Genomic DNA, 16,783 nt, shown 5'->3' on the forward strand with positions numbered 1-16,783 from the left:
CTATAGTTTTTCTCCGCGACTGTGCCATGCATATCACGTGAAACAGTGGAATTGTAGCTTTCCGACAAGGCCAAGCACTTGTCGGTAGCCCAATGTTTTCACAGCGAAAAACAGTTATAAAGTTACACTAAAACAGAGCTTCCATACAGCTTTGCACACACATTGCTCTTGGATGGATTACTCGCGAATGCAGGCTCGCACAGGAATGCCATGCATATTACATGAAAGCGAAGGAGCAGAGCTTTCCACTGATACCACACACATCATTGTGCTGTCATCCCATCATGCTATAAATCCAGATCAATTGTTTACAAAATAAAAATCTGATGAATTTCTTTACAATCCATTATACAGATCTTGTTATCAGTCACTTCATATAGTGAGGAATACCATATCTTACCACGTCTTAGGCTTGTGTGTGTTTCTCCCTGTCTATCCACATTTGTAGTCCGGCTTTCAAGATGCAAATATCTCCATATTGTCCAGTTGACACTCCATCAAACTTTGTATGACAAGACCAGCCACTTCACCTTTGCTCACCCAGACAATTGCAGCCTAATGCATGCTGACAGGGCCGTAGTCACCATATACATTGAGGGGGACATGTGTGTGTGTGTCCACCAATGCCCAAAATGTCCCCCCAATATATAACTGAAACTGAAAAACAACAACAAACTTTGTTTACTGCAAACAAAGTCGCAAATATTATCTCGGAGGACATCATTGCACTTGGTTGACTATATTCTTCTATTATCTTAGATGTAAATATTGCATGTTTCTTTCAGATAAAACACATTTTTGACTTGTGAATGAGTCAATGGAATTTCTTGCAATAATGAAAAAATACTGGCAATCATGTCCGCCTGGCACAAACCACATGTTCTGGACAACTGTGAAGTGACAGAATGTCCCACCATCATGGTTCTTATATTGCCAGATTCCAGAGAGTCTCCCCTCTTCATATATGGCAGAATATGTCATTTTCCAACTTGCTATGCTGAGATACATGTAAAAATGTAAGAATTTAGTAACACAGATTTGTTTTTTTCATTGATATAAAAATAATATAAAATACAGGCACATAGAAGGACATGAAATGATGGCAAATCTGGTTAGCCCAGGTTGTCCTGAAAAAAACAAGATATAGCATGTGTATGTAACTTTTATAATGACTGTGATATGGGCTTAAAAGTAAAGGCAGTAAAAATACCCCAAAAACGCCTAGGGCCCATAGGATTAAATGTGGGCGGGGTTGTTGTTGTCTCACTGTATTTCCTCATTACCGGTGACACAGATGGAAGTCTGCACCTCGTTTATCGTCCACAGAACGAGGCTGCACGCCAACATTTTCAGAACAAAATAAAACAGGCTGCAGTGAGAGTCTCTCTCCATGGGATATTTAAAAACAGTGGGTTTGTGCATTTAGTCCTTCTCAGGCAAGCTCAGGGGTTTAGTGTTGCTGGAGCCCACAGGAACAACACTCTGCCACACTTTCAATTCTCAGAGTGAAGATTGGGATTTATGCTGTCTGGGTCGAAATTAATATATATAAACACTTGAAGATCCACTCATTACTAAAAGTGTATGTCATATAAAAACTAAAGTGACGGTCAAAGTTGTCACAGTGAAATTTAAGGTGTGCTGATGGATTCACGTCGTCACCTCCTGCATTGAGTAACATTACAAGTTAACGTTCCACCTTAAAAGTCGCCGGCAGTCGGCCCAGTGAATTAAGTTATTTTTTTTTCTCAGAGGCTAAACAATTACAACTAATAATACTTTGAACGTACATGTGAGCACTGTGTTGGGAGAGATTTTAAAAAATAAGACCCTATTCTTTAATGTCTTATCTCCCCTCTGGGCTTTTGTTCGAATAGCTGATTCTAAAAAAAAATGCAGCTGAACCCACTGCAGTGGCAGCTGAGGAGCGATCGTATTAACACACATACACTCACCCACTCACTCTGTCACATTCTGATTGGCCCATTCATTTGCGCTCGGCTCAAAAGGTCAGTGGTGTAACGTAAGATGAATAGATGATTCCTGTTTACAGTGGTTTCTGCCTCAGCCTGCATTAATGCGTCAGCTGGTGAGATGTAAACATCGATCGGGTCCAGATTGAGCTGGATTAGGATCATGTGTGGGCAGCAGGCTGATTCAAACTGTGCTGACTGATATCATATTGAATCTAATTGAGGTGAGCTGAATGGTATCTTGCCCCGTTCAAACAGCATGGAGTCTGACTGCTGATTAAATCACTCTGACTCTGAAATGGATTTCATTTAACTGAGTAGTCCCTCGTCCTCTCTACTCCTCTCCTCCTCATCTCTTCATTCTGGACCCCCTTTTGGCTCCTCTGTCTTTTCCTTTTCTTTTACTTCCTCTCCCCCTCCTCATTTCCTTTCCTCTCCTCTTTTCTCCTTTTTTATTTCCTTTCTTCTCTTTTCCCCTATGGTTACCTTTCCCCTTTCTTCCTCTTTTCTCATCCCATCCTCTCCCCTCTCCTCCAACCGTTGCATTAATTTCTCCTACTTTCCTTTCCTCTTCCCTTATGTACTTTCCTCCCCTCTTTTCTCACCTCCTTTTGTCTCCTTTTTCTCTTTCATTTATTTTCTTTTCTTCTCTTCTCCTCTTGTTTCCCCTCTTTTTACCTCTTTTCTTCCCCTCTTTCCCCTTCATCTCCTCCTTTCTCCTCTCGTCTTTCCTTTCCTTCCCTCTTTTTTCACCTCCCTATTTCTTCTTTTATTTCTCCTCTTTCCTCTCCTTTCCTTTTCTCTTTTCTTCTTTCCTCTCTCCTTTCCTTTCCTTTCTGTTCTTTTCCTTTTTTTCTCATCTCTTTCTTTGTCCTCTCTTTTTTACTTTCATCATTCCACCTATTTTCCTGTCCTCCAATTTCCTTCCCTCCTCTCTTTTCTCATCTCATCTTTACGTATTTCCTTTCCTTTGTTGTCATCTTTACTATTTTTATTTCCTTTCCTCCCCTCTTTTCTCATCTATTTCTTTTTTTGCCCCTCCTTTTCTTTTCTCTTTTCTTCTGTCCTCCACTTTCCTTTCCTTTCTTCCCCATTTTTCATCTCTTTTGTCCTCTCCTCTTTCCTCCTTTCGTTTCTCCTACTTTCTTGTCTTCTTTACTCTTCTCATTTCATTTCTTCTTCTTTTCTCTTTCCCCTTTTCCTCCTCATTCTCCTCCTTACTCCTATTGTTTCCTCTTTTCTTCCCCTCCTTTTTAATTTAATTCCTTTTTCTCCTCTTTTTTTCCTCTGTTATCCCATTTCTTTTCGTTTCTCCTCTTTTCCTACCCTCCTCTCCTTTCTCATCCCCTTTTCTCCCTTTTTTCTTCTCCTCTTCTGCTTTCTCCTCTCCTCTCCTGTTTCCTTTTATTCCCTCTCTTTTATCTCCTCTCCTCTTTTCTCATTGTCTCTTTCCTTTTATTGTCTCCTCCTTTCCTTTTATTTCCTCCTCTCTTTTCTCCTCTTTTCTCCTTTCATCCCTCCATTTTTGCTTTCCTGTCCCATTTTTCCTTTTCGCTCTCCTTTCCTTTCATTTCCTTTTACTATCTCCTCTCCTCTTTCTTTTGTTCCTTCTATCTCATTTACTTCCCTCCCCCCTCCTACCTTCTCCCCTTTCTTCCTGCCTTCCTTCTCCTTACTCCTTTCATTCCTGCCTCCTTTTGTCTTCTTTCCCTCCTTACTTCCTCCTCATATCCTTACTTTGTTCCATTGTTTTCCTTGCTTCTTTTGAAAATCTCTTTCCTCCCTCTTTTCTTTTTTGTCTTTCATTTACTCCCCTCTTCTCCCCCTCCTCTTCTCTCACTCCTCACCACCTCCCATCTCCCTCATCCCTCTTTCTCTTTGTCGTCTCCTCCTCTCTCCCACCTTCCCCTATTCTGCTCTCGCTCCCTTCAGTCTCTTTCCTCTCCTTCCATTTTATCCTTACTCCCTTCTCTCCCCCTCCCTCCTCCTCCACACCGAACCTCTCTTTCTCTTACTTCCCTCTATTCCCTCGCCTCCCTCTCCTCATCTCTCATATCTTCTCCTCGTCTTCCCTTCCCTCTCATCCTCTGTCTCCCCACAGTTCCAGAAACCACAGGAGCATTACCCTCCTTTCCGCTTCGGGACGGTCCCAAACGGGAGCACGGAGAGGAACATCCGCAGCAACTACCCCGACATGCACACACACATGATGAAGTACAACCAGAAGGGGGTGGAAGAAGCTCTAGAAAGCCTCAAAACCGGGTAAAGTTTCTCTGACACCTTAACGACGTTACACAATGAGATAAGATGTTATATTTAACTGATGTTGCTGCCAGTGAAGACATGAGACGCCACAGTAGTGATGATTTGCTGCCAGTAGTTCAGACTGAAACATCTCAGCTATTAGATGTATGTCATAAAATCTGGTGAAGACACTCAAGAGTCACCAGAGGATGAATCCTAAGGACTTTGGTGACCACCTGACTTTTAATCTAACACCACCAGCAGGTCAAAGTTTTAACTTTTAACTTGTGTCCTTTGAAATATATCTACTTCAGTCGAAGAAAACTTTATTTCCATTTGCAGTATTATATTTGGCGGTATGCTCTGGGGCCTCTCTGCCTTTCCTCGGGCCTATGCAGAAAGGCAGAGAGAGCAAACCTCTCCGCCCTTCCATGTGCAAACGAGGAGAGCCTGAGGCAGAGAGCAAACCTCCCTGCCCTTCCATGTGCCTACATGGAAAGCGTAAGGCAGGGAGAGCAGCAGCAAAGACAAACAGAAAAGACACTGACAAGTCAGACAGCGTGAAAAGGAGGAGCTGGGGTGGAGGCAGGTTGCAAAGTGGCTTGCAGAGGAAGCAGCAACAGTAGGCAGGCCAGAGCAGTTTAAATAGGGCGCCCTGAATGAGAATCACCAATTGGTTGCATAGAAAGGAATCATTTAATCTATCAGCTGACTCCCTTCCATCAGTCAGCTGCTCCATCAGTTGATTGGGCTGTTTGAGATCAGCTGATGTAGCTGGGATGTGAATTGAGCTTGACATCATGTCCTGACTGAACTCACGCTACGCTCAGTATCTATGAGATGGTTTGTTGTAAAATTTGGTCAAGATATTCACAATCACCAGAAGATGAATCCTATCGACTGTTTGTGATACCAGAGGTTGTGTTAGTCTGTCTCATTATCCGTCATTTTGACAGACAGGGTTGTAAAAATTCATAAATATCATAATTGCCAGTAATTTTAATTATATTTTTAATAATAATAATGATAATAATACTTATTTAACAGCATTTGATTTTCAGTCATTCATTTTCTATAGATTATACATGTACAAAGGCATGAAGGGAAAAGATGACTAGAGACACTGACCATGTGTTCTCTATTCAGTAATACTTGCTTGTCCTTCATGCTCCACCGCATCAGTCTCCCTTTTTCCACTCTATTTATCAGCACCAATACAATTATTGGGCTCAAAGAAACTTAGGACACTCAGCTGCCGTGATGTTTTGCAATGGTATGTAGCGATATAGCCTACCAATGCAATAGCCAAAGCCAACCAGACAACGAATTCACACATGTGAGATCAAAGACAAGACTAGACTATAGCTAATTAATATGTACACACCACCAACTGGACAGGGGTGTGAAATACTTAAAGTAACAGTAGATCATCCTCAGTGTTTTGATTTGTCAAAATGACGGAAGGCCTTGTTCCGTCATTGTTTAAAAATGATGTCAGTGACGGAAAATATTCATTCTACACGACCTCTGGGTGATCCTCTGAGTTAACCTTAATGCCAACAGCAGGTCAAAGTTTCAACTTTTCACATATCCTTTGATCTATCTCAACATCTACAAGTTGGATGGGCAGAAAGTTTGGTGCAGACATTCATGGTCCCAGAGCAGGTCAAAATTTAAAATTTAAATTTGACTAAGGACATTCCCATCAGACTCAGCTGTACTTTGTGTTTAGTGCTAATTAGCAAATGTTAGCATGCTAGCATTCTAAACCGAAATGATGAACTGGCGTCACAGAGTTGTCGTTTGTCTAAGTTACATTATCTTTGAATTGAAATAATGTTGCAGGGACTTTTGCCAAAACTTTCCCTGGTTAGAGTAAAGAGTCTCTGCTCACAACTGCCACCATCACATGCAACTTTAACAAAGAAGCTGACTAAATGTTCACTGTGATGGATTACCAATCTCAAGCAAGTTTCAAGTGTCTGTAAGATGCTAAAAAACTGTGCTGCAGCCTGGTCAGGGTGCCTTTGGCGTCGATGTCACACGCTTGAGGGGCAGGACAAACAGGGTTGGAAATTAGCACCAGCCACCAGCCAAATGCTGGCTGTGGCTTCTCGATTTGCTTCACTCAGTTGAGTAGCTGGTTAATTTTGAAATCAGTCAGCCACAGTAGCAGGTTGACCAAAACGTTAATTTCCAACAGTGGTGATAAAGTGTTGGTAGTTGAAGACCTGGTAATGAGAACAGGGTGAACTATGGTATGCTTTTAAAAGTGGGCAGCATCAGTATTAAGCGTACATTATTTCTGTTTATCCTTTCAGACATAGAGACATAACTAAGTTTCTATCATATGTAAGAGGTTATTAAACTTCATAGGAGCCAAACATTCCCAGACAAAGATCTGTTTGCGTGCAGAAAGCTGGATGCCTTCATCTACGATGCTGCTGTTTTGAACTACATGGCGGGGAAGGATGAGGGCTGCAAGCTGGTGACCATCGGCAGCGGGAAAGTGTTTGCCACCACGGGATACGGCATCGCTCTGCAGAAGGACTCCCGCTGGAAACGGCCTATTGACCTGGCGCTGCTGCAGTTCTTAGGAGACGGTGATACGAACCTTACATGATTCAATACACAACCTGTGCCTGCACACACACACACACACACACACACACACTCTTACTGTACGCCTTTGTGCGTTTTATCTGTTTGAGTTTATTTCTGTCTGACTGGCACGCCGTATGTGAACGATGGAATTGGCGTCAGTCCAGTTCAGTGTGTGCTGTATCAGCAGGGAAGTGGGCTTACAGGGAAGAGTTAATATCCTGCAGAACCGCAGGGAGTGTTAGGGATATGATTATCTCCATTACACACTCACTCTCTCACACACACACACACACACACACACACACACACACACACACACACACATATCCTTCCCACCTATATACACACAAACACACTCACCATGACGGCCGCCGGTGTGGAATTAATATCCTCCCTCCTCTGAGAGCTTAAGAGCACCCCACACATACACACACTTGCACTCTCTCTGAGCTTTCCATGATGATATAAGAAGTGGTGTGTTTATGGTCAACATAAGCTAACTGAGAGATAAAACGGGCCGTGCTCCCTGGAGGCTTCTGGGGAGGCCGCAGCTCAAGAGGTGGCCACCTGTTCACAGGCCTGGAGGAGTAGTTTATGTGGTAGTAATAGCTCATGGAGATGTGCTACTGTAAATACATCTCATTCAGAAGGTGCTTTGTTGGCATGTTGAGATGCTTTTACACCACTAAAGGAGACAGGGAGACAAAAGTGTTGTGTGCGGCCAGGAAGTATGTGGAGGGTGATATGATATGACAGCCTGAAAACACCATGTTTTTGATGCTGTGCTGTTCGATTACATGGGAGTGTTGTGTATGCTGTCATCATCATTTTTACACATTTCCCCAAGTGTCAGCATATTGGGTGTATTTGGAAACTCTGGAATCATTTGAATGGGTCAGTTGGGTAGAGGAGATTTAAAGGAATACTGCAGGAAAACTAACGCACATATGTAGATAAAAAAACATCAGTAAGCATCGCTTAATGTGTGTTTTGTGATCTGGTGGAAAGATTTTTCAGTCAAAGTTGAAAAAATAAAGATATGATGGATTATAATGTGATTTCCTGTGTAAGCCCCATTGACTCCAATGGAACTGACAAAGTCATGACCGTTCCTTCTTTTATATTTTCCTTGGTGACGTCATGTCCATGGCCAAAAGTGGTTCCGGTCTGATGCCAAAAACTGCAACATGGTTATGAGGCAGAAGGCCTGATGGTGACGTTGTTTCCATGTCTAATAATGGTCCCATTCAGACACTCTCTTAGGGTGCTTTCACACCTGCCCTGTTTGGTTCGGTTCAATCGAACTCAAGTTCGTTTGTCCCCTCAGTGTGGTTTGTTTGGGCAGGTGTGAACACAGCAATCACACTCTGGTGCGCACCAAAACAGCCGGACCGAGACCTTCTTGAAGAGGTGGTCTCGGTCCGGTTACAAATGAACTCTGGTGCGGTTCGTTTGTGGCGAGAACGTGTTCTGACCTCGATCTGAACCAACTGCAGTCACATTACACATTGTTTGGCACAGGGCTAGGGGGTTTGAGTCCTGTGTCAGTATTCCAAAGTCGTATTTCAACATTGCTAGGATGCTCAGAAAGTACATCTAGATGATGGCAAGGTAACATAAGGATGTCGCCACAACTATTTTGGAACCCTATCTGGACGTCTTGATTTAGTGTTCAAACCACGGTCATTCATCATCTCAGTGAGTGCTCATTGTCATATCTCTTCCTCTTCCTCTCTCTGTCGAGTCATCTCACACTCTCTCTTTCCTCCTCCTCTCCTCCCACAAACCTCCGTCCCACCAGGTGACACCCAGCGCTTGGAGACGGTGTGGCTGTCGGGCATCTGCCAGAACGAGAAGAACGAAGTGATGAGCAGCAAGCTGGACATCGACAACATGGCGGGCGTCTTCTACATGCTGCTGGTGGCCATGGGCCTCAGCTTGCTGGTCTTTGCCTGGGAACACCTGCTTTACTGGAAACTACGACACTCCCTCCGCAAGTCTCACAAACTTGACTTCCTGCTGGCCATCAGTAGGGTGAGATTTGCAAATTAGTCATTTGATTGATTTGTTGTTGTTGTTGTTGTTATTTTTAAAGCCGGGTAGCTCATGTTTATGGATCCTGAGCTGGTTTGATTGCTGACTGCTTGGTTTATGGAAGTGCGGCTGAGAAACTGCTTCACTGATTTTTACATTGATTATTTAGTTAAGAGGCTGATTGGCTGGCTGTAATTGGATGAGTTGAGTAACAGCTCGGCTGAGTGATTGAAAGATTGGCTGGTTGATTATTTTGACTCTGTTTGCTTTTTCAGTGCAATGTGCTGTTTTACATGAAGCGGCTTTTATGTGATAATAAATGAGCCCAAATGGTGTTTGCGTGTAATTAAACGGCATCATTAGAGGGCCTTGGTAAAATATTAGCACAAATGTCACCACATTGTTATTAAGAATGAGAGGGGAGGGGAGAGATAAAAGGACAGAAAAGCAGCACTAATTCTGCTGTTTACTCTGCATTTAACTTTGATTGCTTAATGTTCACTCGCAATTAGCCTGAATCAGTACCCAGTTTTTCGACGCTGTTGTTTGGGAGTGTGGTTACTGAGGCAAAAAGCTCTGGCTGAAGTTGCAGCCGGGGAAATGTCTACGGACTCCAGCCTCTGCGCCCCTCCGCCGTGTAATTACACCATTGTGCCTGGATTGGGGTTTTATCAGATTAACGGCTAAATGACTATCTGATCATTAATCCGTACGGGGCGGCCCCAAGGGCCAAATTAAATTTGGCTCTTTCAGGATCTCCCAGCCAACTGTAAGCAGAGAGCAGTCATGGGATTTGGCTCCGTGTTTGTCCATGCAGTTAGAGACGGGACTTTAGGCGTGTGTGTGTGTGCGTGTGTGTGTGTGTGTGTGTGTCCTTGTACGTTTACTGGGGCAATCCTCTCAGCTTAAACTGTTTTTCTTTGAGTCCCGGGAGAATGCATAATGAATTTGTGACAAAGTCTTGCCTCGGTGATAAAATGAGATATTAATGAAATCATTTTTTTTATTTAACTGCCAGTGGTGTTTTTATTAGTTAGGAGGTGGAACATCACTTTGAGATGCACAAATTGGTTGAAATTTCGTCTGTGAAATTGTCCCCCTAGGAGCGGTAGGTTGATTCAAGGTTAAACAGTTTGTGGCTAACTATTGATTTAATTACAAATGATTCAGTGATTTATGCTCTGCCTTTCTTTTCTGATGTCTCTTTTATATGAAGTTCGAACAGTGGCAGTGAGTTTTGGGATTAATGATAAAATTTGGCTTTGAAAAAGGAAACACTGGCACTGACAAATGTTCCACTGGAAAATAAAATGCAGGCATTAACGAATTAAAATTTACGGGGCGTCGGTGGCTTAGTGGTAGAGCAGGCGCCCCATGTACAAGGCTGTTGCCGCAGCGGCCCGGGTTCGACTCCAGCCTGTGGCCCTTTGCTGCATGTCATCCCCTCTCTCTCGCCCCCCTTTCACACTTAACTGTCCTGTCCATTAAAGGCAAAAAATGCCCCCCCCCCAAAAAATCTTTAAAGTAAAAAAAAAAACCCAAAAAACAACAAATTAAAATTTATTTTATTCTAATTAAGTTAAGTAAGCATTCTGATGTATTTTCTCAATGATAATCTTCAGATTTTTTTCTTCATGTCACTCTCAAAGAACTGTAGGTACCAAAGAGGCAGTGGCCTCTTCATGAAACATTCTTATCTCGTTGATCACAGTGTAGAAATGATCATGGTGAATGTGGCAACTGAATACCATGCCCGAAAAATATTCTTGGTTTAGAGTTCTCAATGTTTACAATGTGGAAAGCTGTAATACAGCTAGGAAGAGAAACTTCTCTGAGCTGGAAATGGAAACGCTATCGTCCCAGGTCCAGTATAACCAACTGGTTTTATTTGGCAACCTGTAAAGTGGCATCAAAGGAAGTCAGAGAAAGGCATTACAGAAAGAAATGACTGCTGTGATCTCCACAGATCAGGCAAAACATTAAAACCAGTGGTGGCTGAAGTGAGTAGCATTGATCATTTTGTTACAATGCAATGTTGTGCTGGGAGACCTTTGGTCATGGCATTCATGTTGACGCCACTTGACGCCCTCCACCCACCCAAACACCGCTGTGGGCTAAGAATTCCCCCCTCACGACAACCATACTCCCTGATGGCAGTAGCCCCCTTAGCAGAAAAATGTGCCATGCCACACTGCAGAAACTGCTCAGGAATGGCCTGAGGAATGTGACAAAAAGGTAAAGGCACGACCTGGCCTCCAAATTTCCCAGATACCAACCTGATCGAGCATCCATGGGACATGCTGGTACCTCAGAGGTACCCCCGATCCATGGTGGGGCCTCCCTGGAGTGGACTTGTCTCTCACATGTCAAGGTATGGACACATGACCACTGGAAGGTGTCCTGTGGTGTCTGGCAACGGGGTGTTGGCTTCGGATCATTTGAGACCTGTCAGTTGTGACGATGGGTACCAGCCCGTTCCAGGATGCTCAATCAGATTGAGTTTTGGAGATTTGGAGGCCAGGTCAATGCCTTGAGGTTTTTGGCATGGCTCATTTTTCTGCTGTGAGGGGGGTTACTTAGGCCACAGCAGTGTTCGGGTGGGTGGAGGGCGTCAAATGGCACATGAATGCCATGACCAAAGGTCTCCCAGCAGAACTTGTGTTGGCCTAAGGTGAGATTTGATCGTAGCCTCCACTCACGTCCATATTGATAAATGCAGAGGTTTGCAGGGAAATGACCGTGCACCCAGTTTTCTGTTGTAAGTTTGTCATAAATGAGGGTCATTCTCTCCTGAGTATGCAGTGACAGATAAACAAAAAATGGAAAAAAAAAAAACGCAAGTAAAAGAATTTTTAATGCCTGTGTTTTGTTTGAGTGGAACTTTTTCAATGCCAATGTTTCCTTTTTCAACACCAGATTTTATTTTCGATACCAAAACTTATTGTCACTGTTCTAGCTCCATACTTTCACCACATCTTATCCTTTCCTCAGTGTATGTTTCTCCTCTTAATTCCTCGTCACTCTGTTTGATCTCTCAGGGTATTTACAGTTGTTTCAACGGCGTGGAGGATCCTGGGCGTTCCTCTGGTTTGGCCAAACCCGACCTGACCTCCAACTACGCTCAAGCTAACATGCTGAAGATGCTTCGCACTGCCAAGGACCTGGTCTCCACTGCCAATGTTGAGACCTCTCTGGACAACGCCACCAAGACCATAGAGCATTTGAGTCGTCATGGCGGCAGTTTGCCTGTTCGTATCCCGCAAGTCGCCACGGAGGCCGTACCGGGAGGATTTGCTTACATTACGGAGAATCACTGCTCGCTGACCCCACCTCTGACTGCTGTTACTTCTCTGAAACAGCAGAGGGGTGTAACCAGGCCCACGCCACTGCGCTACACGCTCCCGACACGCTCCACTTCATGTCTGTATGACAGGCCACTTCCTGTGTCCAGCCTCAGCAGCCCCCACCTGGCCGTGGGCGAACCGCTCCCTCATCAGCACCCACACCACTACCAGACGACTGGGAGACTTTACGTAGACACCCATCCTCACTCACCCTTCATCCCCTACACTGACCTCCAACTACCTGACATCTACGCCTCTCACCCGCTCTCCTCGCCTCAAAACCAGCACCTCCAAGCGGGCTTCTCCCGACGGAAAAGGAGGTCCAAGAGCTTCCAGTGTGAGGATGGGGACGTAGGGAGAACACAGAGGGAGCAGGAAAAGAATGACACAAGTCCCGTCTATATGAGCGAGCTCAAAGCCAACCACCTCCAAGACAACCACATCTCCGCCCCAAGCGTTGACAACATCTACACAGGGGAGGGGATGTGTCCTCGGGTGGAGAACTACAGCTCCTGGCCCCCAGAGGATCTGGTGCTGAGAGGGAGACGCAGGCACCGCCGCCCCTCTTTCCTTAAAGCGACATGGGGCAGTGAGCAGATGCGCCAGCTCGACGAATCCCAGTCATCCCTGTCCAGCCAATCACCTTCCACCCTGCCGGACTTGTTCCCATGCATTCTTACACCGACCACACCCGCAAAGCCCCACAACCCCGCCCACCTTCGAAACAACCTGTGCCTCCCGCGGAACCAGGCCTACCTCCACATACGGGAGGACCAGAGGAGGCCCAATGGGCGTAAGGGCCAGAGGCTGCGCTACTCCCACTCCACCCACCTCCCCACGTACGGAGAAGCAGTGCGACACGGAGCTGGGTTAGGGCGGGGGATGGTACGCAGAGCCACCAGCTTGCTCAGCAGACAGTACGCCCACTACCTGAACTCATACCCTGGACTACCCCTCTACCACGGCCCCCTGGACCTGCAGCACCACAGCCAGGCCTCCAGCGGCCACCCGAGCCCAGTGTGCCAGCTGCTGGCTTGTGGTGGCGGGAGATGTGGAGGCCAGCGGGCTCTGCTGTACCAGGACAGTGTGTATGGGGCCTATGGGGTCTATCAGGGATCCCAGACTGGTTCAGAGGCCCTGGGAGGTCAGGGAGCAGGGGGCCAGCCTGTGGGGAGCCCCTGCGTACTCCGTCCCTGGCGACGGGTGTCCAGTCTGGAGTCTGAGGTGTGATGGGAGAAGGACCTCCTAAGATGGACGCTGTGGAGTAACAGAGACTCTTTCACATGACCACTGTGGAGAGGAGGGAGTGGTTAGATTAACGTACGAGGGAGAAACCATGACTTGAAGTAATCGTTTATTTTCTATGTGACTGTGGTAAAAGATAGAAGTTTGGGTCTGCAAAACGTACAGATGTTTAGGACTTTTTTGATGTATACTACAGTAAGATAAGAAGACTGCACTGTTACCAAGTTATCCTCGAGACACGTGCGGAAGGCTGGGGTGGGCAGGTTTTACTCACTTGCTACTTTCCTACGACAACGCTTGTGTGTTTTCTGTGCTTTAATGTGCACTAAGATTTACAACAGTCCACGGTGTTGGCGCATGGTTAAACTATAACCAGAGTTTTCATGCTGTGTGTGTGTGTTGTGTATATTTTATCGTGGATGGTTGGGATTCAGTCTTGGGTGTAGTCGAGTTGATGAACTGTTTACAGCTGAGGAGAAGTAGCGGAGGGATAAGGTATTGTCTCTTTAAATACAGCCACCAAAAAAACAAGCAGCCACTGTAGCAAGACTGGTGAAGACAGCTGCGGCGACGTCATAAAGAGTTTAATTCCAAAATTCAGTATTAAAGCATTTTGAATCCAGACTATGAAGAATATTTTTCACCGGTTACTTATGTCGGTCAATGGGTAAATTTTGCTTCTCTTCAGTTTACTGCACTACGCACCACCCTGGAGAGAGAACACCGGCTCAAAGTGCCGTCAGGTCTCCACTGTGATGCAGTTTGGATTGGAACTGGAATGGGTAAGAGCTAGCAGTACCGCTCATTCTGCGCTTACCGCTAGTAACGCCGTTCTGACCCAGCAGTGTTGCCCTGGAAACATTTTGCCCACCATCCAGTCTCCCCCAGGGTAATCCCAGTAAGTAAGTAGCTAAGTTAACCCTTTGCTAAGACCCGCCCCTTTGTGATGATCCGTTAAGTTGCCAGAGCGAGCAAAGAGCCCACACTGTAACTAACTGCACTCCCTGAAGAAATATTATCATATTTTTGGAAAAATGAAACAATGATTCCAGAGAGAAGCAGACAGAGGGGTCTACAGTCTGTGTTTGAAGGATATATCCAGGATGTCAAACTGACTCAGCAGCAACAACAGGTTAAAAACTGTTACTAAAGTCTAACCTTCAGATCACAGTGTAAAAATGAACCACCACAGCACTGGTGATAGAGACAGGAAACAGTGAAATTAAAGGGAAACTTTGCTGATTTTCAACCAGCTATGTGTCATTGCAGTGTGTGCAGATGAACGGTGTTTGACTTCCCTTGCGGGCACACACTGCAATGACACAAAGTTTCCCTGCTTCCCTTCACTGGTTCCTGTGCAGCAGGGTCGGTCTTTGTTTCACTGTTAGAATCATTAAAAAGCAAAAGCAGCATGTGTATACATTCAGTAGGCTATATCTTCAGAGCTAGCTAGCTAACCCTACACTTTTCAGGGTTTGATTTTGGTTTTGGAACAGGGAAGAAACGTAGATCTTTTTCCAACCTCTCCAGGTAACAAGTATCATTAATACACGACGTGCCCCAGGCACAACATTTAGCTCCAATATCCACAAAACCAGCCTGAAAATGAAGGAAATCTGAAACTACTGCATTAGAGTCAATGGAGCACAGCTGTGTTGTTGTCGGACCCTGGTCTGAGCCGGCCTGATGATACGTTACGACTGGCCGGTCTGCTTATGAGGGGCGGAAGTTAACAAAGGGTCAATTGTGAGCTGCAAAACCCCTTTAGCATTGTTTGCTTCTGTTAGCTCTGTTAGCAGTGTCAGTATGGCTAGTGGTGTTAACATAGTTAATGATGCTAAGAGGGTTTTGCAGCTCAAAATGTAGCCGCTTAATTACCAGGGCTACCAGGTTTGAGATGGGGGTGGCCAGTGTTTCCGTAGCATGTCTTCCCGCCACCAGGACAGTGTTACCAGTTGTAATCGCACTGCTAGCTAGCTCCCAAGCCAAGGCTAACATTAGCCTTGTTAGCTAACCAATGGAAGCTCATGCTAATGTTAGCTAACCAACAGAGACCAGAGGGTGGGCAGTGGGCACTATGTTTCCACTTTAAGCCGGGCTAGCTGTGTGGCTAGCCAGTTGTCTGTCAGCAAAACCAACAGAAAATAAAATTAAATAAAAGGCAAGAAATTTAGATCACGAATCATTCAAATTTCACCACTGCTAAATGGATAGCACTTTGAAATGTGGCGCTAAAGCTCACTGAGTCAGTGGAGCACCAAATTAAAAGGAAAGGCCTCTTGTCTCACGGTATTTTGCGTGACCAGTTAACGGGTGTCGGGCTGTCAGGAGCAAATTAGCTGAAATTGACAAACTTCCTGACACTGAGGCTCAGCAGTGTTCTAGAATAAAAATTAGAATTTTGGGACATCTGTGAATTAATTTCAGGTAGCTCCTTCACAGATTCATAATGTTTCGGAGTTAAACCCTTCATGTCGTCATTTGGTGATGAGTCGGAGGAAGCAGACACTTCGTGAAAGCAGTCCATATGAACACAATCTGCAAAATGACGAAAGTATTGGGACAGCACTGACCAGCACTAGGTGTCTTAAACCATGGATTCTTGTTCCTCACTGGGCCTCAGTACGAGGCTGCAGTACAGCACAACATCACACAGGGCCTCACAATAAATAAATTCTGCATCTAAATAACTATATCGATATAGATATAGATATATATTTCAGGCTGGTTATTGTCATATTCATGTATTCTACATATGATAGGAATTTATAGTCACTCTTAAAGTTTTCTAATCACACTTGTAGCACATTTTTCTTTTTGTAAAGCTGTCGCCGATTTACTTAAATATTTGTTATTACTGTATTAACTCTATCGGTTGGCCTATATTAAGATTTTCATCACTTTCTCATTTCCACTCTTTTATATTCCCTCATCATCCCCGTTTTCCCCGTCCCCTCTAACTGTTAAATGATCAAATTTAAATGAGGTAATTGAAAGCTATTCTAGTATCTATATTACCTGGCTCCCTCACCCTGTAATTAATCACTTAGACCAATTAAAGAGCCTTTTTGGATGAACATGCATGTGTGACTCTTCTTTGTAGAGCCTTCATCTTTTTAGTCCATGCCTATTTTGTAGTGGGAAATTGTATTTTAATGTAAAAATGCAGGTGTTAACCCTTTGAAACCTGGAGCGACATCACTTTTCTTGTGCTGCTTTCAGACACCTTGAGTATTTGGTGCTAATTCTTTCAAAAACCTGGGAAAAAAGACAATGAGCAAGTTAGTGCAAAAAATACAGGGAAACAAAACGCTGGAACGCGACACACACAAGGAGCTA

General features: G+C 44.6%; 1 protein-coding gene across 2 annotated transcripts in view; it reads left to right on the forward strand.

Annotated features, from left to right (window-relative positions):
* LOC125880530 (glutamate receptor ionotropic, NMDA 2C-like) overlaps positions 1 to 16,494 on the forward strand; it is a 97,208-nt gene extending 80,714 nt beyond the window's left edge. For both annotated transcript variants that reach the window (XM_049563090.1, XM_049563091.1), the window contains 4 exons: positions 4,075 to 4,235; positions 6,633 to 6,820; positions 8,623 to 8,855; positions 11,894 to 16,494. In XM_049563090.1, coding sequence (XP_049419047.1) covers positions 4,075 to 4,235; positions 6,633 to 6,820; positions 8,623 to 8,855; positions 11,894 to 13,429 — 2,118 coding nt within the window. In that variant the 3' untranslated portion in view covers positions 13,430 to 16,494. The remainder of the gene's footprint in view (positions 1 to 4,074; positions 4,236 to 6,632; positions 6,821 to 8,622; positions 8,856 to 11,893) is intronic.
* Positions 16,495 to 16,783: the final 289 nt, after the last annotated feature.

This window comes from Epinephelus fuscoguttatus, linkage group LG20 (genome assembly GCF_011397635.1).
Source record: "Epinephelus fuscoguttatus linkage group LG20, E.fuscoguttatus.final_Chr_v1".
NCBI lineage: Eukaryota > Metazoa > Chordata > Actinopteri > Perciformes > Serranidae > Epinephelus > Epinephelus fuscoguttatus.